Raw genomic sequence first — 27,878 nt, forward strand, 5'->3', positions numbered from 1 at the left:
TTTGGGAGAGAATTGCCCAATTCCCCCCCCCCCGGTCCCCGCCCCCCATAGAAAATAAATAATGGTCCGTCCCTAATCAGAATGTCTCCATTGCGTAATAAATTCCGAGAATCGGAGAAAAGTTGTTTGTATTCTAAAAGCGGACCCTAAAATTAGTGAAAACAACTTGAATGTGGTTTCCTGATCTTTCCTTGTCGGCGGTCGTCTCGTTAATTTTATCTGCTAAATTTTCATTTCGATTCATGACATTGTCATGCTCGATGAAAAGGTCATTAGGAAGAGTCCAGCAAAACTGCCCAGCTGTCTTGCAGCTTCAAAACTATTTCAAGTACAAGTAAGGGGAAACAGCTCCGATAAGTAATCGTATCCCTGAAAAAAGTGCACAATTCTGACTGTTTTTATTGTTTGTTTGTTTTTTTTTTTTTTTCAGATTCTTGCGTCACGTCGCGCGCTTATTCCAATTTTAAATTACACGCCAGATTACTCCCCTAATAATATACATGCACAAATTTCAGCATGCTGAATTGGCTGAGAGCGCGGCAATTAATCCCATAACGTGCAGAAAGTTGAAATCGAGTGTAGGAAGTTGAAATTAAATTGCATTTAAATTGAGTTGTTTTGATTGTAAATTAAAATGTTTAATTCGCCCCACAAATGCTAATTTATAGTTATTATAGTTTATATTGTACATGAAGTGGATTATTTTTCCAACTTGTGACAAACATGTGACTTGCATTTTACGATCATTCAGTCTCGATTTTCGTATTAGGCCTGATGCGTACTGTACTGTTAATCTTTCTAGTTTCTTTCCTTTCCTCCCACCTTTTGTTGGGCGAAGAGGTTTATTTTGTAGTAGTATAGGATTGTTTTCACTTGTTGGTTTTATTTGTCTTGTACGATCACAAGTTACACCTCCTTCTACCCTCGCCAATCACGTGTGTTTCACCTGTGTTTCGCCCATTTCAGTTGCCCACACGTACAACGAACAAGATGAACAATTGTATTATAGGTAGTCGTTGTAAATAGTTGATTTAATTTCTTGGTTTTACTTTGCATTGCATTGTTTTTTAATATTTTGTAAGGTTTCTGCACAATTCAGTGATATACTGCAACAGTTGAAACTCAGTAAACTATCCAGTCTATCTATTCTATATTTTAGCTATTCCTTCAAATAAACTACTCTCTGTGCCGACGGGCGGAACCTTTTGTGTTCTTTGGTTTGTTTTATATAGATCATTTCGTTGTTGACCACTTCCCGGATTTCTTTGGAGAATGATAAAAAGTGATCAAATGAATTTTTTCTTTCTCGTTCAATATGGAATAAATAAGGGCTTTCTAACAACCCGGCCAGTAATACATTACAATTGAAAAAAGAAACACTCAGCCAGAATCCGACTGTAACAAGGTTCGACCGCGCATACAAAAGGGAAACTGGCACTAGATGCCGTGTGCCGCTGTCAAGAGGTTATATCCTCTGCAGGCGCAAATGCTGTTGTGATGACAAACTGAGAGAAACCATCGCTTATCGAATTAGGATGAAAATGTTTTCTTCACTTTGACTTGAACTTATGGGAAAGTCTTCCTGTAAAGGCTGAAATAATGAAACATGAAGATTATAATGACAGGTGAAGAAGCAGATCGTTTCCTTTGATTAAAAAAAAAACTTACTATGGAGAACTTGCTGCAACTAACGGATAAGTTCATTGGTTAATTTCTTTCACTGCAGAAAGTGAATCTAGCGAATAACGTGTAATAAGAAAGAACATAGGAATAGGTGGAGTAAACGACAGTTGATAAAATCAATGCCAATTCCAGGAGTAACGGTAGAGGTGGGTGAAACACGTTCATTTTGGCACAGTGAATTTGTGGAAGCTAACGTTCAATGTGGGGTGTGATTTCAATATTTGTCTGGATATTCTCATTGTGTTAACATTTCTACCCTTTACATTTTAGGATGTGGATGCATACTCTGATGTGTCCAATGGCTCTACAATCTCAGTGGTAGGATTTCAATTCAAATTCATTTTCGTAACAAGTTTAAAAGCTTTAAGCTTGTGTCCAAATTATCAAGCTAAAAATCTGTTTATTGATAATTAACTTTTAGAGTTTTAAATAAGGACGAAAACTTCTGTGTCTATGTTTTAATACCAGTTTTTACACCCTGGTTAAGATCATAGCCTCATCATTTTGCTCCCAAGATTGCATAGGGTCAATCCAAGCCACAGGTGAGGTTGAAAGAGTCAAATAATATGCTATGATCTTCATAGTAACAGAGGTTATTTATTCCTTTTATGAAATTGCTACGGGATAAGAATGCAAAGGAGGAGGTTTTTTGTGCACCAGGAAACTGACACATAACTTCTGATAACTCCGGGGAACTGGAAGGCAGCATGGCCTAGTTGTTAGGGTGCTGGGATTTATAATCCTGAGGTCCTGGGTTCAAATCCTTTTCCCTGCCACTAGATGAATTTGTGTTCAGTAGTCCCAAATTCAACTCCAACACATCTTGTAAATAGCTAACTGGTAAGCCTTCAAACCAGGTAGGATTTTTAAAAAGTTTTCAGTTCTTTTTACAATATTTGTTTCATCATTTATACTGTTCCCAATTAGCACAGCAATGTTAAATACCATGACACTCAAATAATAAAAGCAATTTATTTTTTGTTTTTATTTTTTACTTATGCGTGCATTGTTAAGAATAGCTGAAAGAGGCCTGCAAGAATTTCAGCTTCTTTAAAATTACACATAAACCTAGTTGTAAGCATTATTATAAATAATGGCATGTCAAACATCTGGGACAAACAAATTTGTACCCACATGATATAGGTAACATTCAAAATTTCAGCTACTCTTACTGAACAGACATTACAATGATAAATTAACATAATAATCCTACAGGTATGAGGGCATGTTGAATGAAGATGATCGTAGCAATTATTTGGCTATAAATATATAGTGTTTAACCAAATCCAACAAGGTGTAATTAATGAAATATAAAGTGTTGTGCTGCATTTTATTGTATTTACTACAACATGTACTATTAATATTATGTTTGTTTTCAGTAAAGCAGTGTTTTAGTTTCAATTCAATGAAATTTTATCCACTAAACTTTTGTGATAGTTTACACTGCATGTTGTTAGTTTTACCACTTCTTGGCCGGACTTTTAGTTTTGTCGAAGTAGACCTGAGCTTAGAATAAAGTTCACTATCTAGTCAGAGTAAAGCTAAAAGGAAGCTGCTAATTCACTATACCAGGGATTTCATGAACATTTTCACCTGGAGGGCAACTGGTTTTCACAGGCAGACAAAAGTTTTTGAACTGAACCTCTTTATGACAAAATCTTTCTTCTAGATGGGCAAAGCAGGCGGACAAAATTGTCCTGACAGCTGGTCAATTTGCCCAGTGCCCAGCCCTTAACCAAACCCCTGCTATACACATGAACACTACAGCTATAGCTTGGACAAAAGTGTACAGAGTGATACATGACAGTGTGATTAGAGACCTCCTAGTTTTATAATTCTACACTATGATCAATCTTTCTGCACCATAAATTATGGTATATAAAATAGGTTAAGATGTTACATTTGTATTTTGTTGAAATTGTTTTATTTAGGGTAGTGCAGCTTCTGGTGGAAGTGGACACATGCCAAGACCTCCGTCTGGTGAGATATTTAGTGCTACATGTTCTTTGTATTTGTGTGCAGTTTTGGGATGTTCTGTCTGGGATATTTGGTTTATTAATATTTTTATACACACTCAGGTGGTTCACGGCGGTCTAAGTCAGTGCAAGGACGACGATCTCTGACTGGTAAGGATAAACTTTATATGATAAATGATAAATACATAAAATTATGTAATAAATGCATTAACATAATTAATTTCCTGGTCTATTGCCATAAAGGAGGTACATGTAAGTTGCTTTATGGTCTACGGTGTTCAGTACTGTGATTATTATTAAATGCTCATTTAAGTACAATAGATCACAGATTTTGGATTCACAGTATGAACCTAATTTGCTATCGAAACTTTGTGCTCCTAACTCTTTACTCCTTTCCATCTAGATTAAAATTGATTTTGACCTGCAAAGAAGGCCAAATGCAGCTGATTGGCTAACAACTAATAACAAGAAACCAAGCAATGCAAAAAAACCTCTTGTTACATATTGCACAATGTGTGATGCCATGGATTGGATTATTTAATAAGTGGATTATTTATATTTGACAGCAAAGTCACCATATTCTAGCACCCAAATTAAAGGCTCTTCAAAACAACAGCCTCCCAAACCTGCTGCAAGAAATATGTGGATCACTGCAATGAGAAATGGAACTGCAAGTAAGCAATCACATTTACATGATATACATGTATACCTCTTACTGACTGAGTGTGAGGTCCCTACTCTACATGTGAGTTACAGGCCAAGTTTTCTTCCCCTTTGCTTTATGGCCCAAGTGCAAAGTGCAAGGGCCATGAATAGAATGGGGAAAAACCATTGATAGAAAATTTTTAAAAATATGGGAAGATGAAGGGGGAAGGATGGTCTGTAGCCCACATGTACCATCCCTAAATCTGCCATCATATTTAATTAAGAGGAAGGCATGAAGTTATGTCATAATACATCTTAATAACCAAGTTCAAGATCCACACTGTAAGTTACGGACCAAGCTTTTTCCTCTTCAATTTATGACTATAAATCGAAGGGAGAAAACCAAGGATCTGTAACCTATAGTACAGACCGAGAAGACATTAGGTTAGTAAGAAATTTAAAAGATATTTAATACTTACTGTGTTTCTGACAGGTTCGGGAATGATTTTTATTCGCACAGAATGGCGTCAAATTTCTTTTAATGCACCTTAAAAGCAAAAGAAGTCATTTTGAAATTGTAGTTAAGTCATTAGCACGTTTAAATAAACAAAGAAAGTTATAAAATTTTACTTGCTGTAAAAGTTAAGAACAATAATAATTATTGTTCTTAACTGGCGATAAATCATGAAACATTTTGGCAACAAAAACTCAATTTAAGTGGGCTGTACAGTCGAATATGGCCTGCTAAATTAATCACAGGGTGTGTAGTAACTGAGAGATATAATTATAGTGTCTGCTAATGGACACATGAAGAGTGATCTCTGATAAATCTCCAGCTGCATTACAAAAATTTTCTTCTTAGCCCTGAGTACAGAAAATTCCCCCATGAAGACTTGGGCAGGTACTAGAGCCTCTTATGGCAAGCAGAGTAGGAGTGGAACCAGAGCAAGGCATTTAAGTGACTTTGTTCAAGTTGAGGACTTGAAGAACAAAAATCATGTTAGGAGTGCTAGCATGTCTGCAAGTAAGTTCTATATTAAACAGAGAACTCTAGAAATACAAATCTAATATGTACTCTGTACATATGTACATTAAATTTTAGTACATAACCTAGCTCATTACAGTTCTCCTGGTCTGTAGTTCAGTGATTGGGTGATTAGGTGTGCAGAGGATCATGTATTCAACTTTTTCCAGGGACTTAGAATTTTTCATTGACCCGCACTCAGGATCAAACAGAAATACACAAGCATATTTCTTTCAAAAATGTTTCAAAGATGTTAATTCATTTGTCGCAAGCATGGGAGAACCTAAAAGTAATTTGCTCTGGATTGTTTGATATATTTCTGAGTACTGCTTGTCAATCAGTGATCATGTGAAAACAAGCCATGAAGCCCAGACCAAAAATATGTTTATGTGCCCCTATATTATGGCTGGTGTTACTACAACACAAAGTTACAGAAATATTTCTCAGTGTTAATGTGTACACAAACTGATGTTGATGACAGTAAATAGTTTTCACGGGCATGTAGTGGATTGTGTATAGCTTCATCATGATTCAGTGGAAATTTTAAGCTGACAGACTGCAACCCCTTAATACCCAAAGAGTTGCAAAATCTATTAGGAGTGTGAATAAAATGTACTGACTAGATTGCTATTTCCCTAAAAAACCTAAAAAGGTGCGTATAAATGTATGCATTACCATAAACTTCCAAAAGTAATGACCCTCGCTACATGTACTTTTGGAATTAGCAGCCTTTGGGGCTCATTACTTTTCGGGGGGGAGGGGGGTGTTACTTCTGAGAGGTCATTACTTTTGGGGAGCAAAAAATGTTATATAAAGTTGGTATGACTAAGCTCTTCTTCCAGTTTAAGTCTATATTGCTGTCACATGGGCAAGCTCTTCATGTTTAGATGGTGTTGTGAGTGGTGGGTGGGAAAGCTAGGTGGATACCATAAACTGTTTTTGTTTTCTTCATGACACACTGCTATGTTAGTCTATTACAACAATATCTCAGTGCGTTGGGTGAATTTCCAATTTAAATTTGAAGAAACATTCCTCTTAATATGCTCCTTTTGGAAATGATACTAATTTAGATCAACTTTTCCAATATTACGTTCAGACTTGACTTCATGTTATTTGATGAAAATTTTACAGGTTTTGTTTTAACACAGCACAACATTAACTGATGAAGCATAAATTGACATTACCCGGGTACACAACATTTCGTGGCATAAGCGTGCCTTAAATAAAGTTACCATGCGTAACTTTCACCTGGCTAGTCATTAATTGGAAAAATAAATATACTATTGACCTTGGGTCTCATTATTTTCAGGGAGATTAGGGGGGTTGGTTGGGGGTGGGCTTGCTACTTTCGGGAGGTCGCTACTTTCCGGATTTATTAGTGGCCACAATTTTTTGATGTTATTTTCGCGGGATTGCTACTTTTGGGAGGTTGTTACTTTCAGGAGGTCGTTGCTTTCAGAAATTTATGGTACGTCTACAGATTAATTAAAGTATTAAGTGACCATATTTTTATTTTTTGAGGTGAACCTCATTTATCTAGTGGAGGTCCTGCATACAAACCCCCAGAGGATTACTACGATGAGGTCATAGAACTAAAGAAGGTAAGTTATGATGCTGACTTGGAACACTTGTTATTTAGGGGAAGAAACAAATCATTCAGAAAGGAACTCGTTTACTTGATTTTGTGCATCTATAGACTAGATGTTAGTCTTTTTACCACTGCATTAGAAGTTTAAAAACATGTATTTGTGTTAGTGGCCTAGTTTACCATACATTGTATTATTTACAAGTACATCCACTTAATGTTACATGTAAATTTACTAGGAGATTCTGGGAGTACATAAGGACAATGTTTCATTGTTTTTATAGTATTTTTATTTTTGCATTATTGATTCATTTTCAACCTGTTTGTTTCTCTGTGAATTGTTATCTCCAAAACAAGTACATTTTTGAGGATGCTCCTGGAAGTTTTACATGAAATTTATTGTTTTCTTGTTTCTGTTCAATTCTGCAGATTATAAATGCTTTGAAAGCTGAAAACAATGTTATCAACACAAAACTCCGTAGAGTTGAAGGAGAGAATGTGCTGAAGGTATGCTAACTCATGTGTTAAAATCTGGCAATTACGTTTCTATAAATCATGTGATTGACAGAGTTAAAAAACAATATTGTCTCTCATTACACATGCAAGTTGTACTCATTTTGGCTCTCAAAAAATACCTTATATAATCCAGCCCCTGGGTGGGGAACTGTAGATTTTTGGGTAGGGTGTAACTCAGAGACCGTTACCCTGTACCAGACCATGTGGAGTTCTGTGTTTTGCAACCTCATTCCAGGCTAGATGCCAAACATCCCTACCTTATCCCAGACTTTCAGACTTTTTTCTTTCAGAATAAGAAACTCTATCACCATCACATTCAGTTGTTGAAAGTTTCCACAATTTCCATTCATACACTGTTTGGTGGACCAAGACTCTCTAATTTCTGTTCTCTATCCCAGACTAAACTGCTTTAAAACCGTACCCTTCACAGCAGTGCATAGTCATATTAATTAGTTCAAAGGTCAATCCCCATGTGGTTTACTTTGGGGAGGACCTCCTAACCAACCAAATAATTTAACATGAAAAAAATCCAGATTTTCGTTATTGTTGTTCAATACAGAACTTGTAATCTCCATTGGAAGAGGGTGAATAATAAACAGCAAATTAGTGGCGCAGCAATTTTCACTGTCGTTGTGATTATTACATAGTTGCAAATGTCCTTGCATAATTGCTCTAGTTGCTGCTGCTATACTAATTCTTGTATTAAATGTAGGACAGGAAAATGGAAGACCTTTTAAATACAAGAAAGCAGGTATGCAATCCAGTACAGTAGCTAAACACTTTCTGAGCCTTTCAAATTTGTTCAGTCTACAAATCCAGAATCTGAAATAATCAGATCCTGGCTTCATGCATGGTGGCAGTAAAAAAATCTTTGCTCAGAAGATACTAATTTATACATACTACCAACTCCATAAAACAAATGGATGACAGTTTTTAAAAAGATTATGAAAGTGTCTGAACCCACAATTTGTTCTAGAGCTACTTAAGGACATTTCGTATGAAAATGTCCTACTTCATAGATTTTCTTCAAACTTCTACTGCAGACAGATAATGAGTTACCTTTTTCAGAAATGAAAAAAATGGGGGTCACGGATCTGTTTTAGAGATAAAGCATGTGGAAAACTATATGTAGTCTGATTTTAAAAATTGGCACGCATAAATCAGCATGGTCTCCAGGGTTTTTAGCTTAAAATATCAAAGATGAATCAACCAAGACAAATTATCCTAGTAATATTTTGTATAAGTGAATCCATTGCTTTAATAATTCCAAATGTTGTCAACGTTTTCACAAAACTTAATCCTTCAAGAGGCATTTGAAACCTCTCCACAGATCTATAAACAAAGAGCTAAAAATAACGGAATTCGATGGTGCATTTTGCAAAACGTTCAAACTTCTAATCGATTAGTTTTCTTCATTTTTTGCTTAACTTAGAAAATTGGTAGAGAAAATGATCCATCAAAAGAAAAATAGGGGTCACCGAACGTCCAAGTCCAGGCAAAGCTATAGCAATGAACCACTGCCCTATCATTGTTCATTTTATTACTTAGTGTGTGCTTGGTGCATGATGTGATGTGTGAATTTGCATGCATAGTAAGGATGCGCAGAAAAAATTAGCAAGATCGTCCTTAGGAGCATAACTTAGTGATTGATATAATATTAAAATCATAATACAGTTTGAGGTAATAATTTATACACTTTCAAAAATATGGCAATTTTGAGTTCTGTCATATTTCTTTTTCACGATATATATATTTTTTTATCAGCCGGAAGATGTGAGAAGGACGTTAACAGACAAAAAGGGAGACACTAGTGCAGTAAGTATTAAAACAGTGGTGTTCAGACAACGTGTTCACATGTGAAACTTTCACGTAAACTCAGTTGTAACATGAAATAACTGAAAGACAGTTCAACTTATGTATACTGTATCTTTTTTGTCAGATTGTAAATAGTCTGAAACAGAAACTCCATGCAGTTGAAAGAACAGTAAAAGACAAAGAAGCAGAATTAAGGTGATAATCTAAATGATAAATATTTAGTTATTTTCTGGCTGTGTACCCTGGGGGAGGATGCTGTATTCCTTGGAATTTTTGTAAGGATGTACTGCCCAGTTGTCAAAACGCTTTAGCTATTACACTCCAAATTTGTCATTTAATTGTAGACCTGGCCTCTAATTTGTTTGTGTTACAGACCCAAAGTTTTTGTTGATTACTTTCTTTTTCAATTCTAGCAGTTGACTTCACTCTAGTCATGGTTTCTTTTCAGTCTCTTATAGGTCTGATTATTAACTTTATGTCCTATAATACCAGAAGAGATAAATAAATGTTTGTATGCGTGTACAGTCTCATAGTTAACATTCCGCCCTGTAAAAAGCAAGACTGTTCAACCAAACAGTGCATTCCATGTAAAACAGCTCAACAACAGCCTATTCCTTTTGAGGAAGAAAACATATATAGCTTGCAGTACCTTTTCCTGGCTGCCCAAACCTGAGCCTCAACCAAGCATGAGTAGCCAGGATGGTTAAATCTCTGGCCAAAGCTGTGAATAATGACCCCTCCATGCAGTCAGTGGAGTATGGACCCAGTGAAATATCACCACAGCAGCATGTGGCAGATCATGATGTAAAGATGACTCAATACAATGCAAAACTAATTTTCATGTACTGATATTTTGTCTTCTGCTGTAGTCAGCTGAAGAAGGATATCAAAATGACAAACATTGAAGAGCTGCAAATTCAGAGTGAAACATATTACCAAGAGGTAACTATAATTGGTAGATATATCTTTTTACATTTCAGGGTAGGATATTTGAGTTTTATTGTTCGTTTTGTTTTAATATGCAGTTAATTGCTGATATGCGCTCAATCCTGAATAAAAGTACAAGATTAGATTTAATATTCAACTCATTGAAATGCTTAAAAGAAACCACATAATAGAAAATAGGGTGGTTGCAGTTTGTATTTCTTTTAAAGCGGTTCCTTGTTAGAACCAGATTAGATGGACCACTTCAACGATGTCAAGCAATAACAAAAACTTTTCATATTTATCATATAAACAAAACAACACCTCTGTAGATCAATTTATCAAGTCAGTTTTGTAAATAAGCAAGGTTTGTAAGAATCTTGTTTCAGACTCATGGAAATATAGGATCCCAAACTTTCCAATTTCTTTAAAGAATTGTACATGTATGTTAGGGGGCAAGCACTTGTCCCCTGGCATTCATTTCTGTGTAAAAACTGGCAACTTTGGATCCCACATTTCCATGAGATTGCAACAGATTCTACGAGATTGTAATGCAGTTCCAATCGCTTTTTATCATTGTTTTCAAATTGCCTGAAAATCATGAAATCAGCATTTTAGATCGTAGTTTTAAAAATGTTGAAGAGAATCTGGCTGAATGACTAAATCAAGGTGTTGTTGTCATTTTTTTGAAATGATTCTGATTTATCTTGCTGTTTGTTTGTTTCTCCAGGTTCAAAGATTACAACTGGCTTTGTTGGAAATGCAGCAATCTCAAGTTCAGGATTCGTTTGGAAGGACTAGGTAATTTACCAAAAAATTTTGGAATGTTTATTTACAGTTGATAATCTGAAAGTAACACAGTATATTTCAAACAAATTGTTCATCATCAGAGAAGTATTCTCTGATCAATATGACTTTCTATATTGAACAGAACAAATGCCAAAAAAAAAATTAGATGCCCTAAATGGGATCAGGGTGTTGTGGGTTCATAATAATTTTATCCCCCTCAAGGCATACCAGAGTTTACTTCTCTGACAATGAACCAGTTGATGATCTGTTGTGCATTTCATTTGAAATTCTTGTTCCTCTGACTGCTAATTTCCTTGAAATAAAAAGCTTCTCAAATGACAATCTTACATGTGTTTCTCAGCAGGAAAAAAATTCTGAGTAGCTAGGGGGAGGGGAGGGAGGGGTATGAGTTCACTGGGCAGAAAGAGAATGGAATTTGTTACCAAACCTATCAGAATGCATATTTTCTACTGATAAGCCCTTTTACAAACTATCTTCACTGATAAATTGTTATGGTGTCTTTTCGGCAGTCCTAGGAATAACACCCTTTCAAAAGGCACAAAAGGAAAGCCGACGAGTGTTTCTCTTCAGAGACTGGCGGGTATGGTAAAACAAATTACATGCACTACTTTCTACTTTGTAGCAGGATAATTGTGGGCGAGGATATCCTTGGAATAATCCTTTACTGATGGAATTTCAGCTGCAAGTTTCAATCAAATTTCTATCATTGTAATCCTGTAATCCCTGCGAAAATACCTGCGACTTCGAATCATGTCCATGTTTAATAATCCGTTTTCCTTTTCAAACAACGTTCCTTGTTATCACGGTAATTTATTTCCTTTCTTCTCTAGAGGAAAATGACCACTTGAAAGCTGAAAATCACAGTCTCAAGAAAGACCTCTTGACAGCCATAGAAAACGGGGCAAGTGGAAACAGGAAAGTTCCGCTTAAAGGTTTGTTTTCCTATTTTCTATTCTCTATTCATTTATTTGGTTAGGTCAGAGAATTTGATGGTGCATAAAGACGACACATTCAGATCTCTCTCAACTATTTTTTTGTCTTAAACCTGTTCACAAATCACTGCCGCGAGCAAGCGTTCCCGTACAAGGGAAGAATTTCTCTCCTGCTGGTCGCGCGAAAATTGGTGCGAGAGCAAAAAATCAACGGGGATGGGGGTGGTGGGGCGTGCGGCAACTATGGGGAAAGAGCTCTAATAGGCCTTTTCCGAGTTACCTTGTGCCTCTGTTTCAAAATGAGCCTTCATGCGAAACCATTCATGTGAAAATGTGTTCACCCTACAGGTTCGTTTTCACGCAAATCAAACTCATTTTCATATGAATGTTTTTGCACGAAGACTCGTTTTGAAACAGAGGCACAAGGTAACTCGGAATTGTCCTATTCGTACGGGAACGCTTGCTATGCAGGTTGCTTTAGTATTCTTTCACGACCTATTTCTCCAACTGCTATTGTTCGTGCAAAAAATATATGTTAAAACATCCACCAGATGACTCCTACCACATGTTCACGGTTTTCTTTTGTTGTGTCATTATCGATTCTGATTTTTTTTTTTTTGGCGTACTTTCAGCTGACTATGCAGATATGAACCGAGGACAACTCCTGGCCAAAATTCGTGAACTAGAGGAAGTAAGTATCAAGTTAAAAAATTCAGGACGCGTTTCTTAGTCCGAATCAGCACAATTTTGTAAAAAGAAAGTTCACCATTCGAATTAAACTAGAGATAACATCCTGATTTCAACCAACGGCAAAAAAGAGGAAATATATTTTCTATCTTTATCATACAGAATAACAATACGAAAATCAGTGGGTTAAATTTTATAGAGAGTGAATTTATTCCTTTTTTTTTCACTTTATTAACTTTGGCAAGCGAGGAATATATATATATAAATGTCTGGATTTATGAAAACAGTGTTACAGAAATCGCGTCCTGATTGTTCTTCTTTCTCTCTCTCTCTTTTTTCCTTTCTTGTCGTCGTTTGGAGTGATTTTGAGGCCTTTAGAAGTCGTGAAATCAAAGTGCGTATGAGTGATACGTGGATAAATCATTTAACGAACTTATGTGGCAAAAATACTTTTGAATAGACAGACGGAGAGCGAACAAACAAACAAACGATGGATAAAGCCTGTGGTTTGATTTTTCAATTTTTGAGTTTTTCTGAGTTCGCTGCTTTTCTACTTGATACGTATCTTGATTTCAGCAAGTACAAGAGTCGGATGGAAAGGGGGCATTGGCCAGGAAGGAATCGTTTAGAGAAGATAAAGAAGACGACACGGAAGTTAGAAGAAAAAGCATCTCGAAGCTCACTTCGCAAGGTATTAATTAGAAATACTGAATAAAATTATGTTTCATATTGTGGTGGATTAGGGAACCAAAATAATCTCAGGGCTAGTCTGAAAATATGCAAGTCACTGTTGTTGTGTTTAGTTCCAGGGAGACTGGAGCTGAAGGGAACCACATCTCAGAAACTAACTCAACTACAAGAAAGAGAAATTGAACTTTTAGAAGAAAGAGAAAAACAGCGGGAAGTTATTGAACGACTGAAAGAAGATCGTGCGCATTACAGATCAGTCTCGGATGATCTCAGGTAAAGTTTCTTTTTTCCACTCGGCTTGCGAGTAGTCTTTTCCTCCGTGTCTCAGTCTTGTCAAATAGTGAAGCTTGAGAATGGGAGCGTGATGGGTGAGAAAGGGAAAGGAAAAAGACCAAAGAGAAACTCTAACTTGGGAAGACAAACAGGAGAGGCTGTTGGTTAATAGTTGGTAGCCCATATAATCACTTATGAAGATATTTTGTAGGCTTCAGTCACTGTACGTGTAATTTAGCAAATCGGATGGGGGAGGATGGGTAGGTGCGCCCTCCTCCTTTGGGAAGTAGGGATGACGCAGTGGTGAGAGCGCGCGCCCGCTCCCACCAATGTTGCCCGGCTTCGATTTCCGCCCGGTGCCATATGTAGGTTGAGTTTGTTGTTGGTTCTTGCCTTGCTCCGAGGGTCTTTCTCTGGGTTCTCCGGTTTTCCGATCCTGAACAAAACCAACACTCCAAATTCCAATTGGACCAGGACAGAGGACCCGCGTGAAAACCGGCTAAGGCTGATGTGGCTTGCTCTCTAAATATTGTAATTTAGATAGCGGCCGATTGTATGAACAAAGGTGCGCGATAGAATGATCATAGTGGCAAAGAGAGCGAATTCGAATCCATTCAGGGAAATGCGTGTGATTCTTAAGGAATTAAAACATTAATTAACAAAGCAAACAGTCTTGTCGGCGATGAACTTTGAATGTGTTTACCGTTTACGTAGCCTTGGGTTAGGAAAATTTTGTTTGCGGTGGAAAGAACTATTAACTTCGCTTCTTTTTCAGGTTGCAGTTGAAGTCAACTCAAGAGGAGCTGGACAGATTGAGAGACGAAAAGGGTGCTGCTGGAGAAAGAAGGAGATCATCCGCAAGTATAACAAGGTTCAAAACGTTTTTCTTTGTAATTCTCCTGAGGTCATTTCTTTTGTTTCAAGGGAAATCTTAATGATGTCATTGTTTGTATGTTGCCTCAGTGGTATAAGACTGCGAAGAGAAGGCATCATGCTTGATACGAATTGACCCCAGAGATTTGAAAAAGTTGTCGAACTTAGTAATTGAGAGATATTTAGCTCTTTGGCTGTAATATTGTAGGAGATATTGACTTTCAAAACCTGCAAAATGTCTCGGTAAAAAGAGCGCCAATGAGGTCTAATGCGCCGGAACATTATTTGTGAAATTTTGAGTTTTTAAACCGGCGTCCTTCAAAAAAGTATCTTTCTTGAGATAGTGAAACGTGCCACGCCCTTTCAATATCCAGAAATGAATTTTTGTCATTCAGTGAGAGCGGAGCTAATAGATGGAAATGGTTAGGAAACGTGGCAGAGTTCTTTGTTGTATGTTTTTGTTGGCTATTTTGGGGGTTGACCTGCACAAAACCTGCCAAAATAGAAAAGGTGGTTATGGGTACTCATACAACTAACCGATACGAGCATCGCGATCATGCAATTCATGCATAGTCAGTGAGCATAAAACAAAAGAAGAGCAGGGTTAAGGACCTTCCAACATAAATCTTAGCCTTTTTGTTTGCTTCTTTGATGTTTACTGGCCTTCCTAACCATTTCCCTCTATTAACTATCATAAGAGACTGCATCGCTTATGCTAGTGAGCAGATATTGAACGCTAAGACTCGCCGATAGTATTCTTCATCATTGGATAAAGACAACAGACTTAGAGTTCTTTTCTACGGCTTACAGTCCAACAAGAAAGTCCTCTCTCAAGGAAGTTCCAGTACAGGATGATCACGATGAAGATCTGGATCGAATGTTAAATGACTTCCAACAACAGCGAGCCGCCAAGGCTCTCCAGCGGCAGTGGCGAGGTTACCGAGGGAGGAAAAAGCAGCAAATAGAAGAGCAGGATAGACAAAGAGAGGAGAGAGTGGAGAGAGAGAATCAAGCTGCTTCCACGCTGCAGAAAAACTGGCGGACACACAGAGAGAGGGTAAGGGAATTAAATAAGTGGCATTCTATCTGGGTAGACAAACAGCGAAAGCTTTTCGGCAAAATAACGCCGCACTGGAATGTTAGGCCAAGTAATCTTCTTATGCCCAGTCCACACTACGTAGGATAAATTTTATAAACGCCACATCACCGGTCATTTTGGATTTGTGTTTGAGGAAAACTCGAGCAGTGAAATCACATGATAATCGTCACGCCATCGTTTTCGAAAAGCTCCGTTTTCAAAATGTTTTCCATCCTCACGAAAGCAAAGAGCCCGCGTTTTCAAATTCCTCCGGTTTGAAGGGCGTTTTGAAAAGCTCCACTTTCGTGACGGATTAGTCTGGACGGTAGGCCTAACCGTAAAATTAAAGCTGCGTGTTTAAATTCCTCCGGCTTAGAGTGGACGGGGCATTAGGTTCGTCACTAAATATCGTGTATCTAAGGCCAAGGTTTTCTTCAAGAAGGTGCTAAGCAACGTAATCCTCGTGATCCATGACAACTTGAACTCGGCGGTGCTCGCGCTATTTTTCGATTGGACAATAAAAAGCGAAACATCTTCGGCTGATTCCACGAGGACTGCTAAAAAGGCCAGTACCAGTCATGTGAAGTCACTTCCAAGGAGAGTAATGTGTATTTATAATGCAAAACAATGGCCAACTACATCTGACATGATTTTATCAGTGATATATAGATGCTACTTAACTCAATTATTGTTTAAAGTTATATAAGCCTCCACAAATGATTGTGGGATTTCATGAAGTCTAATGATGCTAAGCTCATTGCTATTTCACGGTGTTTCTCCTCATTTAGTGCTGTGCAAGTAAATAAACTTAAAAATAAGTCAACTGGAAATGCTGATACTGAATTAAAGCAATGGATTCTGATAGGATATCTGGCAGAACTAGCATGTTTTCATTTCATTACAGATCAAACAGAGGGAGGAAGACGATAAAGAAAAGGTGACGTTTCTTCTTTTAGTTTTAGTGTTTTGAAGAATACGTCAGTTCGCTGGACTCCGGATCGAACGGTGCTGGTTCTAGCCTTGGTGTTTTACCCTGAAATATAAATTTCCCTCTCCCCCCCAAAAAAACATATTGGGGATATAAGACCTTAATTTCCGAGAGAAGATGACTGCTTTATTTTTTTTTTCAGCCAAATATTAAGCTTGAGAGGTGAAAACCATTTTGTAAATTCTTTTTGAAATTTTGCACGTTGTAGGCAATAGAAGAGATCCAGGCAGCTCTACGCGGTCACGCAGTCCGTAACAAGCATATTAAACAGTTGGATGAAGAACTGGAATTTACAGACCGTGATGACGCAGTGGTTACCATCCAATCAGCGATGAGAGCGCACTCGGCAAGAAAACGACACCTGGGGTGCCCTGAAGAAGTGATAAAGTCACGTGATACCAGGACTAGAGGAAGGTAAACACTTGAAGAGGCTGTAGCTGGTTAATGCGCATGTGTAACTTTGATTTTTTGAGGAAGTGAATGTCACTGATGTTAGGAACCGGACATCGGTCAAAAGTTCTCGCACAAAACAACAGCAGACTCGTGCGAACTATGTCAAATAATAACTGGGTTCAAATTTGATAATTATGTCTGCACACTATGCAACAGATTCCTTTTGTCAATCAGGGAGAAATGTATGGAAATTAATTCAGTTTATGAAATATTTTAAAGATGTTCTTCTCAAAGGAAGTTTTAAACAACTTGAGTCAGCCTCAATCAAGATGGCATGGAAACATTAAATGCTTAAATTTACTTCGACTGTCAACTTTTAAAAATGGAATTCCCAGAACGACGAAATTAAGTTATTTGTACCAAACGTAATCTCCGTTTGGTTTCATTTCTTCTCCTCAGAAAACGTTTTGAAATTCACAGTGAAACATGTGTAAAATATGTTAATTAGGCAAAGCAATACACTGTTGTTTATTAAAAGAAACTTCACCAAAAGAGCGTGATTGAAGAAAATTCTGTTTATTTTCAGTTCTAGTCGCAACGTTCTCGACTCTGAACCTGATTCCGATGAGGGTGTGGTAACTAAACCATCCAGCAGTAAACGACATCCAGAACCTGCTGTGACAGGTTTGAGAAGATCTAGTTCGACAGGTAAGGACTCGGATAATAGTATAAAAAGTGGGAACTGGTGGTCAAACGAATTAACTGATTTAACTCGCCAATGCTTGCATTTCTGTATCCAGAAACATTATTCGAGCCAAAGCATGTTTTGTTACTTTTATATGCATCTATACCTAAGGGTGTGAATTGATCGAATTTCTCGTTGTTACGGTTATCAATGGTGTAAAACAAAAGATTCAAGAGACAATAGATTATGCCCACACCAAAATTGCTAACTAACATCAGCACCGTTTCCAGCACACCATGTAATGCGTCGAATTCAAAAGTTTTGAAACTGATTCATCTATACGCAACCGTGAAGTGTCACGCATGCTATTAGAGATGTGTTACGCAACAGTAACTGGTATTTTTGTTATGTTGTTTTGCTGTGAAAGACCCACAGGATTCTGCTGGTCACAATGCCCTAGCACCTTCAGCCAATCAAGTGGCCACAACAGAACGTGACTCGCCACTAACACGTGATTCACCGTCCAATCGACAATCACTTGCACATGAAAATGCACTTGCACCAGCTGAACTTGCACGTGATAAGACACGTGATAAGGCACTTGCACGTGATCAAGCACTCGTTACGTCAGCACTTGCACGTGGCCTGTCAGAATCTGACTCAGACGATGACGCCGTCGTGTTTGGCCGGTCAGGTAGAAGTAAAACAAAAAGTCAAAAGAACGAAAAGACGTCACAGTCCAGTGCAGATAAGTCAGCAGATAGAGGCCAAAGAACTTCAGGCGTTAGTGAAAAAGATAAGCAAAAGAACACAAAAAAATCCCGCGGAAAGAAAAAAGCTGGCAAAGAGTCCCCGAAGAAAAACGACGATGAAGGAGAGAAAAGAAATACGGACGAGGCGGGTATGTCTGTTTAGTGAAGATTGGTGCATGAACATCTCTCGCAGCTTTGCCTCACTACTGACAGTTAACATTGATCATTAACCAACTGATGGCATGCTTCACCAGCCAATACTGGTGGTTCTTCCGTCTCCACAATCGATATCAATCACGATGCTGCTAACCTCGTGCTTCTCTTAATCTAACATGTTGCCTGGAATTGGCTTCCAAACAAGAATCACTTTGCTGATCTGTTAACCTAAACGAAGCTTAGTCTAATTACTCATTCTTGCACTTGTTAGTTATCAGTGTTGTTTGTGAAGCTATTTACATTTGATATATATGGGCCACACACTTCGAAATAAAAGTAGTTTCGTTTGCAATAGACTGGGTGTACAATTAACAGGTAATACGTTTTCAACTGAATGAATGATATATTCAGATTTAAATTTTGGCGGTCCTCCGAAATTTTTCTTTCAATTATTTCCAAATTTGAAAGTATAAAACCCTATTATATATATTTATAGCGCACGGATCTGTCCTAATTACTTCCTGATTTGGACTTTTATCCAAATTAAAAATCAATTTGGACTGTTAGCAAAACAGTACATAATCGTACGCGCGCGTATGGGATTTTGAGCTGACTATACAATTACGCTTGAATTTTGAAGAATATAGTAAACCAATGAAACCTTTGGGACCAGGTTGGTTAGTTTTTCATCTGGATAGTCAATGATGATGACTTACAGTCGGAGGTGTTTTTATTTTTGTAATTTTAACACTGCACATGATTGCACCGTTTTGTTTCAGTTGACCTAAGCAGCGTTGAATTTCCTACAACTAAAGTACAAAAAAGTCGAACCAGTGTATTTTCTTTATTCTTGTCTCCTGTTTGCTTAACAGTGTGTTGATGTAGTAAGGATAAAAAGTGTTTACTGAGGTCTGCTGACTGTGTATCCGTGCACAACTGATTTGTTGTCATTGGCATCCGCGACATTCAAAGACGCTTCCGCGTTGAATAAAGAATTTCTGCTATCCTGCCAAAACTGCCATTGGTGCCTAGTTCTAAGGGAGTTACGAAACTGTTTAATACTTTTGTAACAGAGCAGTGTCTGAGGAGAATGTTGTCCAGTTACGTAATTATGATTTCCCCTGGGTAACATTTGTTTTTCTCTTGAAGGCCCGCGACGGAGTTTGATTACAGCACCAAGGTTCTCAAATATCTCTGAACAGAGCGAGGAGGAAGATACTCGCGTAACGAGCCCCAAGAGATCGGGATCGCTTCAAAAGAGGTCTGCTGGGCTGGTTAACGTTTCCGCGCCGAATGAAACCGGGGAAAGACCGAAGAAGAAAACGTTCGAGATCGTGGATAGCGACGACGAAGACGACGACGACGACGATGATGCAATAGTTTCCCGGTCCAGAAGATCGCTGGACACGGGCGTGAGTCAACAGCGACCTTCTCTATCTCGGTCAAGACGAGCGCTTAGCCCTCCTTCAACCAGCCCGAGGGAAGAAAGCCGAGTGGCCGCTGTTGAAAGTAGACCTGGTTTATCACGAACGACCGGTCATCTCGTTACCAATCGAGATCTTGGAGATTCTGAGTCCAATAAGGACGAGAATCTTCAGAGGCCAGGACTGTCGCGGTCTAAGAGACCTCTGAGCGGTAAGAGATCAGGTTCAAATCGCAGTAGCGGTGGTGTTGGTGGTAGTAATAAGGAAAAAGAGAATTCCGGAACGTTGAGTTCGACAAGGACCAGTTTGACCGCGGGCTCTGAAGAAGACAGTGAAGATGATGTAATTGTGACTGGAAAAAAGAAGAGAGCTACTGGTGACGAGAAAACAGCAGCTCGCCCTAGTCTCACTCGAAAATCGCCTGCAAGCACACGTAAGAATTAAAACAGATCTATCATATTGCCACACGAATCGTTCGTCGGTAAATAAAGTGTTCTTCAGGGGCAGTTTCAGGCGAATGGAAAGAGAACACCAAACGGGAAAGTAGATAATAAATGTCAGTTGAACCGTGATGTTATTATTTTAACGATCACAAAAGAGGTTATATAGACCTTATTTATATCTGTTTAAAATACGAACGGATTGTAATTAAAAAGATTGCAGTAGACTTCTATCCAAAGAAGTTTCAGTTATGTCTCTAGCTACTTTTTCCCCAGCTAAAGTTTTCGTTCATTTTAATCCTGACGCCTGAGGTTAATCTTGAACCCAGACCTCCCACTACCAAACGATTTGTGAACGAGATTAGCCTTAGCCAATCAAAAAGCCACGCCATCGCACGTGCAAATTGATCACCACGACAATAGTTTGAATTTGTGCTATTCAGACTAACTTGAATTTGATTGGTCGTAACTCAATCAAAAAACCTTTTAGAGCAATAACGATACGCCCCGTTTCACTGAAATCCCGTGTAAACGTTAATTTTTCGCTTTCCTAACCTTTCAAAATTAAATTTAACTTTCTCTAGTCCCAGTGTCTTCTCAACGTGGATCGATAGCTAGCAGCCTGGACAACTTTTTCTCCTCCACTGTCCAGTCAAAAGAATCCAGTGGCAAGAAGTCCCCCCGGAGAACTCTGGCCCAGTTCAACGACAGTGATGATGACGTCGACGACGACGACGACGACGACGAAGATGAAATTGTTGTTTCTTCATTGTCGAGATCCAAGTCCAAACAAAAGGAAAAGTCTTCCACGGGAAGAACGAGCGCAGTAGATTCGGGTTAGTAGTGGAACTTCTTAGTGTATCTAGGAAACACGTGTTTCTCTTGTAAATGGCGCGATCGTGTATAGTAACTTAGACTGATGTCACTAAAACAAGAGAGTGAATTAGGGAGAACGGGCACGTTTTTCAACCCTAGCCTTCGGTTAAGGTCATTCCTCACATTTGCATTGCGCATCCTTACTGCGCATAATTAATAGCGTCATTAGCGCGCGCTCGTGCGCGCGCACATTGAAAACATGACGGAATTGCCTTGATATTGAGCTCTGTCAGTTGAAAAATGGCTCTAGCTCACCAACGAGCACGGGCACCCCAATTTTTTTTCCACTCATTGTAATCAACTAATCATAAGCTTTGCGTGAGAAAAGACTGATCTAATTTCTATTGCTGAAAATTGAATAAATAAGAAAAATGGCAGATACACGGTGGTCTTTTCTATTTGGCAGTCGGTAACCACGTCAAGAAATTTGGTTCAAATTTTTAACCAAGGATTTAGCTTTCTGTCTGAATCAAACTTAAAACGTTTATTTGTGTCCGACATAATGTATTGACTGTAGTTTAATGCGTGTTCTTATGAGTCCGGGCTCACAAAGATGTTACAATTACTGGGAATGCGTTCTTATAATAAGCATTAAATAATGCCAAAATGGGGCATTTTCAATGCCTCACTGCTCCTTAATGAGCGTGGGCACCCCCCTTTTTTATTTCAAAATTGAAGTTATCATATGATAAATATTCAGTGGACAAAGTTTGAACAAAAATCTATTGTCACATTTATTTCAGAGGAATTACCTTAAGGCATACATAACTACCTTCGGGTTCTCTCATCTCTCTCAAGTTCTTGCATTCATTTACTATTTCTTTCATACATGTGGTAAAAAACGAGCCAAGATAATGTTTTGATACGTCATAACCGTGTTTACGTGCATGGCCTCGTGCAACACCCAAGACACTCGTTGTACGATCAAAGTTTTATAAACGTCCAAACAATTTTTCCTCTATGAAAATTAGGGCCATGCTGACTGGGCTAGCCCGGCGCGACCTTTAAACGTCAGCAGATAATTTTCTCCTGACAAGAGAGAGGGTTTAGATAGGACACGGAAATATTCCCTGAGTACTCGCGAGTTTTCCACAGCAATGTTAATGAGAAGAACTACAGCAGTTTATTTATGCTAAGCTAAAAAAATGCCAACAAGTCATCTTAAATTTATAAGGTTAGTTCTTCACAGAGATTTTCGAAATATGGTGTTCTTGTCTCCTGGCTGTAAAGGTTGTTTTAACATAAATTTTGTTTTAGCTTCACTGACTTGGTTTCTTGTGTTACATGTTTCAGTCGCTGGCTTATGGGCGACGTCGGACAAGGCAAGCGACTCTAAGAGCAAACGAAAATCGGTAAGATTTCCTTAAATTATAGCTTTGTTCCTGCGTATGAAAATATTTCGTATAGTGTGGTCATACGAACTACTGATACTCCTGGGTTCAAACCATTTACTGTGGTATGAAAATATTGTCGGTACCTTCTTTAAATATAGCCTTCTCAGCGTAGTTGTGGAAACCAAAATATAGTTTTGCAATCCCTAAATGCTGTGATGGAAATCAAAGTACAAGAATTCATAATGAGTCTTAAAATTTTAAGGAAAACGACCAATTTTTTAAGTTTGCAAGACATGTTTAGACAGAGCTTCTGTCATCTTCAGTTGAATGAATGATTACAAAGCAAGTTGAATAATAAGTAGGCAAAAATGTTAATTAAGACAAATAGTAACAACAGAACGTGAAAAGGTGTAAGTTAAAAGGATAATTTTAGATTTACATGGTGTAATTGCTGATTGAGGGAAGGAAACCATAGATAAAGATTGAATGTCCTGTACAAAAGTAAAAGTGTCTGTAGCACAGTGTTCAGTTGGGATGTGCGGCGCCAAAAGATTGCATAGATATTTGGCCAGGTTATAATTGTAAGTTCCAATAGAAGACACGATGGGGCGAAATGGCGGAGTTGAGTTAGACCCAAAATCCTTGTGCATTTTGGGGAGGCCATAAATTCTTGCTGGTTGAGAGCCTTTGGGATAGATGTTTTCGTACACTTCGTTGGCAAGGTGACCATCTTTCTTCAACTTTCGGAGAAGTCGCTGCAGTCTACCTTCTCTCAGTAAAGTTGGATCTTCCTTGATGGGCCGGAATTTGGAAATGTCATTGATGATTTTAAGAATACCTTGGTTACCTTACCTATACCTTATCTACCTTATCTATGCTTATACCTTACCTATACCTTATCTATGTTTGGTAAATTTATGGTTTCCTTCGATGTGGAAAGTCTCTTTACTAACATACCTCTTGAGGAATGTATTGACCTGGCGGTCAATTACATTTCCGAGGGCAATCCTGACCTTAAGTTAAGTAAACCTGAACTTAGAAGCCTTTTCACTGTAGCCACCGCCCAGACCCATTTCTTATTTAACGGTTCTTTCTATGACCAAACTGATGGTGTGGCCATGGGGTCTCCCCTTGCTCCCGTATTAGCCAATCTTTTTATGGGGCATCATGAAAAACTATGGTTGGAAAATTTTCAATGCTCTAAAATTTTATTTTATCGTAGGTATGTTGACGACACTTTTTGTTTATTTCACTCGGAGCACGATCCTGTTATATTTTTTGACTACATTAACTCTAGGCACCTCAACATAAGGTTTACTATGGAAAAAGAACTTAATCGCAAATTACCCTTTCTAGATGTTCTTATTGATAATAGTGACACTAATTCCTTCCTAACTAAGGTTTACCGTAAGAAAACCTTTACTGGGTTATTAACTAATTATTTTAGCTTCACCTCGTACTCATACAAAGTAGGTCTCATTAGGACTCTTGTTGACAGGGCCTACAAGATCAACAACACTTGGTTGGGGTTACACGAGGATATAACCAAGCTTACTGAAATTCTCAAAAAGAACCTTTTCCCTGCCCATTTAATTGAAAAAGTGGTTAACCGTTACATCACTGGGACCCATAGCAATCATTGTCCCCGGGGCTACCCCCTTACCACCTCGCCCACGTTTGAAGATTCGACACTTAATCAAGCGCTATTGTAATGATTTAGACATCAAATTAGTTTTTTCTTCCTTTAAGATAGGTAACCTTTTTGGTGTGAAAGACCCTATCCCCGACGGGCTTCGTTCACGTGTGGTTAAAAAGTTTACATGTGCGGGCTGTAATGCCTGTTATGTCGGCGAAACCTCCCGACATTTTTCCACACGCGTACGTGAGCACTTAGCCGTTGATAGGGCCTCTCACATCTTCAAACATCTTCAGAATTCTGAACGTTGTCGCTCATTGTGTTCAATAGACTGCTTTCATATTTTAGATCACGCCACTACCAGCTTTCAACTCAAGATAAAGGAGGCTATTCATATTCAAAAGAACTACCTTCCCTCAATCAGCAATTACACCATGTAAATCTAAAATTATCCTTTTAACTTACACCTTTTCACGTTCTGTTGTTACTATTTGTCTTAATTAGCATTTTTGCCTACTTATTATTCAACTTGCTTTGTAATCATTCATTCAACTGAAGATGACAGAAGCTCTGTCGAAACATGTCTTGCAAACTTAAAAAATTGGTCGTTTTCCTTAAAATCTTTACATGTCTGCTGCTATCTAGACCTTTTGGAGTCTTAAAATGTTTTGGTTCCTAGGAGCCGTGCCTTTTTCTTTGCCCGCAACAACGGAAGTTCAGTGGATGTAGTCCATGGAAGTAAACTTCTGAACATTGCTTTATTACGATCTTTGTACTTAGGATGGACCTTAGGATGTTAGATTTGAATCGTGTAACTGGGATCTCTCGACTATTCATGTATACATGTATACACGTGTATGGACTACTCATACATTACATGTACGTTCTCATTTTACTGAAATGTTAACACTTGCTTTTTTAGAGTTTGAAGTCCTCGTCAAACAATAGATGGAGCCCAGATTTTGAGTTTGAGAAACCCTCCCGTCGGCCAGATTCACAACTTGATGAGCTGTTTTGACGATCGAAGCACCAAAAGGAGCTCTGAATATGGTAGTGACATAAAGAATGAAAGTCCAGCAAGAACAATTCGGCTCTGTGATGTTGGATAGAGAGGTCACCAAAGCATAAAATTTCTGAAGCTCAGGACCCCAGTAACAAAGACAAGAACATGCCGACTTCGTGGTACATGTGGTCCAAAAAAATTGATCGCGGTCTGGCGACAGGGAAAAGGGAACTTAAAGCCGTGGTCAAACGGTGCATGAAAGTCCATAATAGTTCATTCTCCCCTAACTATCATCAACTATCATACGCCTGGTCAAACGGGAAAAACTGTCATCGACTGTCGAGAAGAATTTGAACAAGCTCAAAATGAATGGTAGTTGATGATAGTCGAAGACAGTGCATGATAATTGGAGGTCAAACGAAAGCGCGTGTCCCTGGTTGGCTGATGTTTATTACAGTGAATCACGCCATCCTATATCCATTTGATAACCGTTTGACGTCCTCATGTTGTTATTATTTTTTAATCTCTTAGCCAGTCATAAACCTATGTTAACACGAGCACATCACTATGAGCCCGCAATACATACGCAGACGTGGTAAGATAAACGTCATTTGTTAGGAAAAATTCCGAGCATTGTATTTCCTTGCACCTTACGGCGTCTGCGTATACTCTGCCTATGCTCATACACATAAGCAATAGCATATACTCAATGTAAAAAAACACAATTGTAAATCTTATTTATAGTGGTCATGCACTTAGCTATACAAGAGCTAAGCTTAGCTAGTTGTTTACAGGCATGCCACTGAAACAAAGGAAACAAATGTTTCAAATAAACGTAACATAGTTAAAAATCCCAACTGGCAGGTGGCTATTTACAAAGCGTGACCGAGGATTTTGAACTCGGGACTACCGAGAAACAAATGCTGCTAGTGGCAGGGTGGAGACTTGAACCCGGGACCTTCAGATTACAACACCAGCGCCCTAAACCACTCGGCCACGCTGCCCCCAAGCAAGTGAAGACTCCGCAGCATAAGTTATAGGACATGCGCAAGTGAAGAAACAGCTCATTCTCGTCAATAAACGCGTGGCTCTGGGGACGAGAATAGATACCAGAGTTCCTCGATCGCTAAAAATTCGGGCGGAGTCCGCCGTGTTGTTTGCGATATAATATTTTCGCAGATGCACAGGTAGCCCTCGTCCGTTTAGAATATGAATAGTCAAAACCAAGCGTTACTGAAGCCTTTGATTGAGGTGATTTCTTTCGAGATATATAATAGCCTCCCTCTTTCAAATCATGATATGTTTCTGTTACATCTGACCGTCTTTCGTGGAACAAATGAAAAGAATATAATAGGTATATATTTTAACGAAATTTCCGGCGCGTAAGGAACCTGGACAAGTCTTGGACAACATTTTATACTGTTTATCTTTAGTATTTATGGAAAGGGTGGATAACGCGACCCTGTGGAGAAATCTCACTCCAGGGTATTCATGTGGATAAAACAAACTTCGCTATCCTTTAGATTTTGATTTGTCCGGACGGGGTAACATTATACAATCTTTTAACAACATATGGTTATCATATGGTAAAGCAGTTGTAGCATAATACTGATCAGAATACTGTGAATAAAAAAATGCTGAATCTTTGTATGCTTCGAACGTAATATGGTAACTGTATCCGTTCCCGGTACCCAGCTTTATACATAAAGCGGCTTCATATAACTTTCCTGGATGCCAAAAAATAAAAAAATTCTGAATGAGCGAAAGTGCATTCTTTGTTGTTCTGGTGACCTGGTGTACCGATGCCTTGTTGATCCATGTTCAAAGGTTTTGCCAAAACCGGACACACACTTACGAAACACGTCCACTGATACCTTGCTCTAAGAGTTGCTTTTTCTTTTTGCCTAGAGAAACATGGTGTCACTAGGCAGTGGACCATTCTTAGAACGGTTATGTCAGTGACTGAATTTACTTGAAGATGAATCGACTTGATCGTAAACTGGGTGGCGTTCAAATTGAGGTAAAGGCAACCTCGCCCCAACTCTTCATCGGCCAATATGTCTAAGATCAGATTTGCCGGCAAAAAGTGCCACTCGTAACGTTCAGAGTATAAAATCACCAAGCGTGTCACTGGCCTTAAACAGTCTTTATATGTAAATAAATAAATCAATCAATCAATCAATCAATCAATCAATCAATCAACAAACAAACAAATAAGTGCATTTATATAGCGCCATACTCCACTAATTGTCCGTGGCGCTTTACAATACCATAACTCTTAATTAATTAAAAAAACTACATCATTAAATTCAATTCAGGCTAATAATAATAGTAATAATAATAATAATAATAATAATAATAATAAAATTATAAATCAAAAGAATTCGTAAACAGATATGGCTTAATGCTGAAAAAAGGAATAAAAAAAATCTTAGAGTAAAAAAGAAACAAAAAACAAAATAACGCATTGCATAGCGTGAAAAGTACTGTAATCATGGACAGGTGATCAAAATCTGGGAGAAGAGAAAACAATTTGATGGTACATATGATACCAGAAGCGTATCGAAAGTCTATTACGCTTCCGATACAGACAGACGTTTACTATTTTGAAGCGCAAACAGGGACTGTTTGCACGTGAAAGGGAATAGTCGCTAGACGTCTACTCGAAGGCTACACGCGA

At 38.3% G+C, this 27,878-nt stretch overlaps 1 protein-coding gene across 4 annotated transcripts; it reads left to right on the top strand.

The window, feature by feature from the left end:
* The first annotated feature begins 1,070 nt into the window (after nt 1–1,070).
* On the top strand, nt 1,071–26,958 carry LOC145479371 (uncharacterized). Of its 4 annotated transcripts, XM_081457713.1 has the most exons (29): nt 1,075–1,625; nt 1,727–1,829; nt 1,954–2,001; nt 3,615–3,663; nt 3,762–3,809; nt 4,226–4,333; nt 5,167–5,328; nt 6,850–6,929; nt 7,343–7,420; nt 8,142–8,180; nt 9,194–9,244; nt 9,369–9,439; nt 10,114–10,186; nt 10,899–10,969; nt 11,488–11,558; nt 11,809–11,910; nt 12,543–12,601; nt 13,174–13,288; nt 13,401–13,560; nt 14,336–14,431; nt 15,244–15,490; nt 16,416–16,448; nt 16,708–16,913; nt 17,479–17,600; nt 18,005–18,478; nt 19,635–20,342; nt 20,934–21,185; nt 22,519–22,577; nt 25,118–26,958. In XM_081457713.1, exons 2-29 carry the CDS (start codon nt 1,803–1,805, stop codon nt 25,211–25,213), a joined length of 3,705 nt encoding a protein of 1,234 aa, XP_081313839.1. In that variant the 5' UTR covers nt 1,075–1,625; nt 1,727–1,802; the 3' UTR covers nt 25,214–26,958. The 4 variants fall into 4 exon arrangements, with proteins under 4 accessions (XP_081313842.1, XP_081313840.1, XP_081313839.1 ...); XM_081457716.1 differs by lacking the exon at nt 18,005–18,478 and having other exon boundaries at nt 1,071–1,625; XM_081457714.1 differs by lacking the exon at nt 16,416–16,448 and having other exon boundaries at nt 1,073–1,625.
* Nucleotides 26,959–27,878: the final 920 nt, after the last annotated feature.

The sequence above is a fragment of the Orbicella franksi genome, chromosome 2 (genome assembly GCF_964199315.1).
Source record: "Orbicella franksi chromosome 2, jaOrbFran1.1, whole genome shotgun sequence".
NCBI classification, from domain to species: Eukaryota; Metazoa; Cnidaria; class Anthozoa; order Scleractinia; family Merulinidae; genus Orbicella; species Orbicella franksi.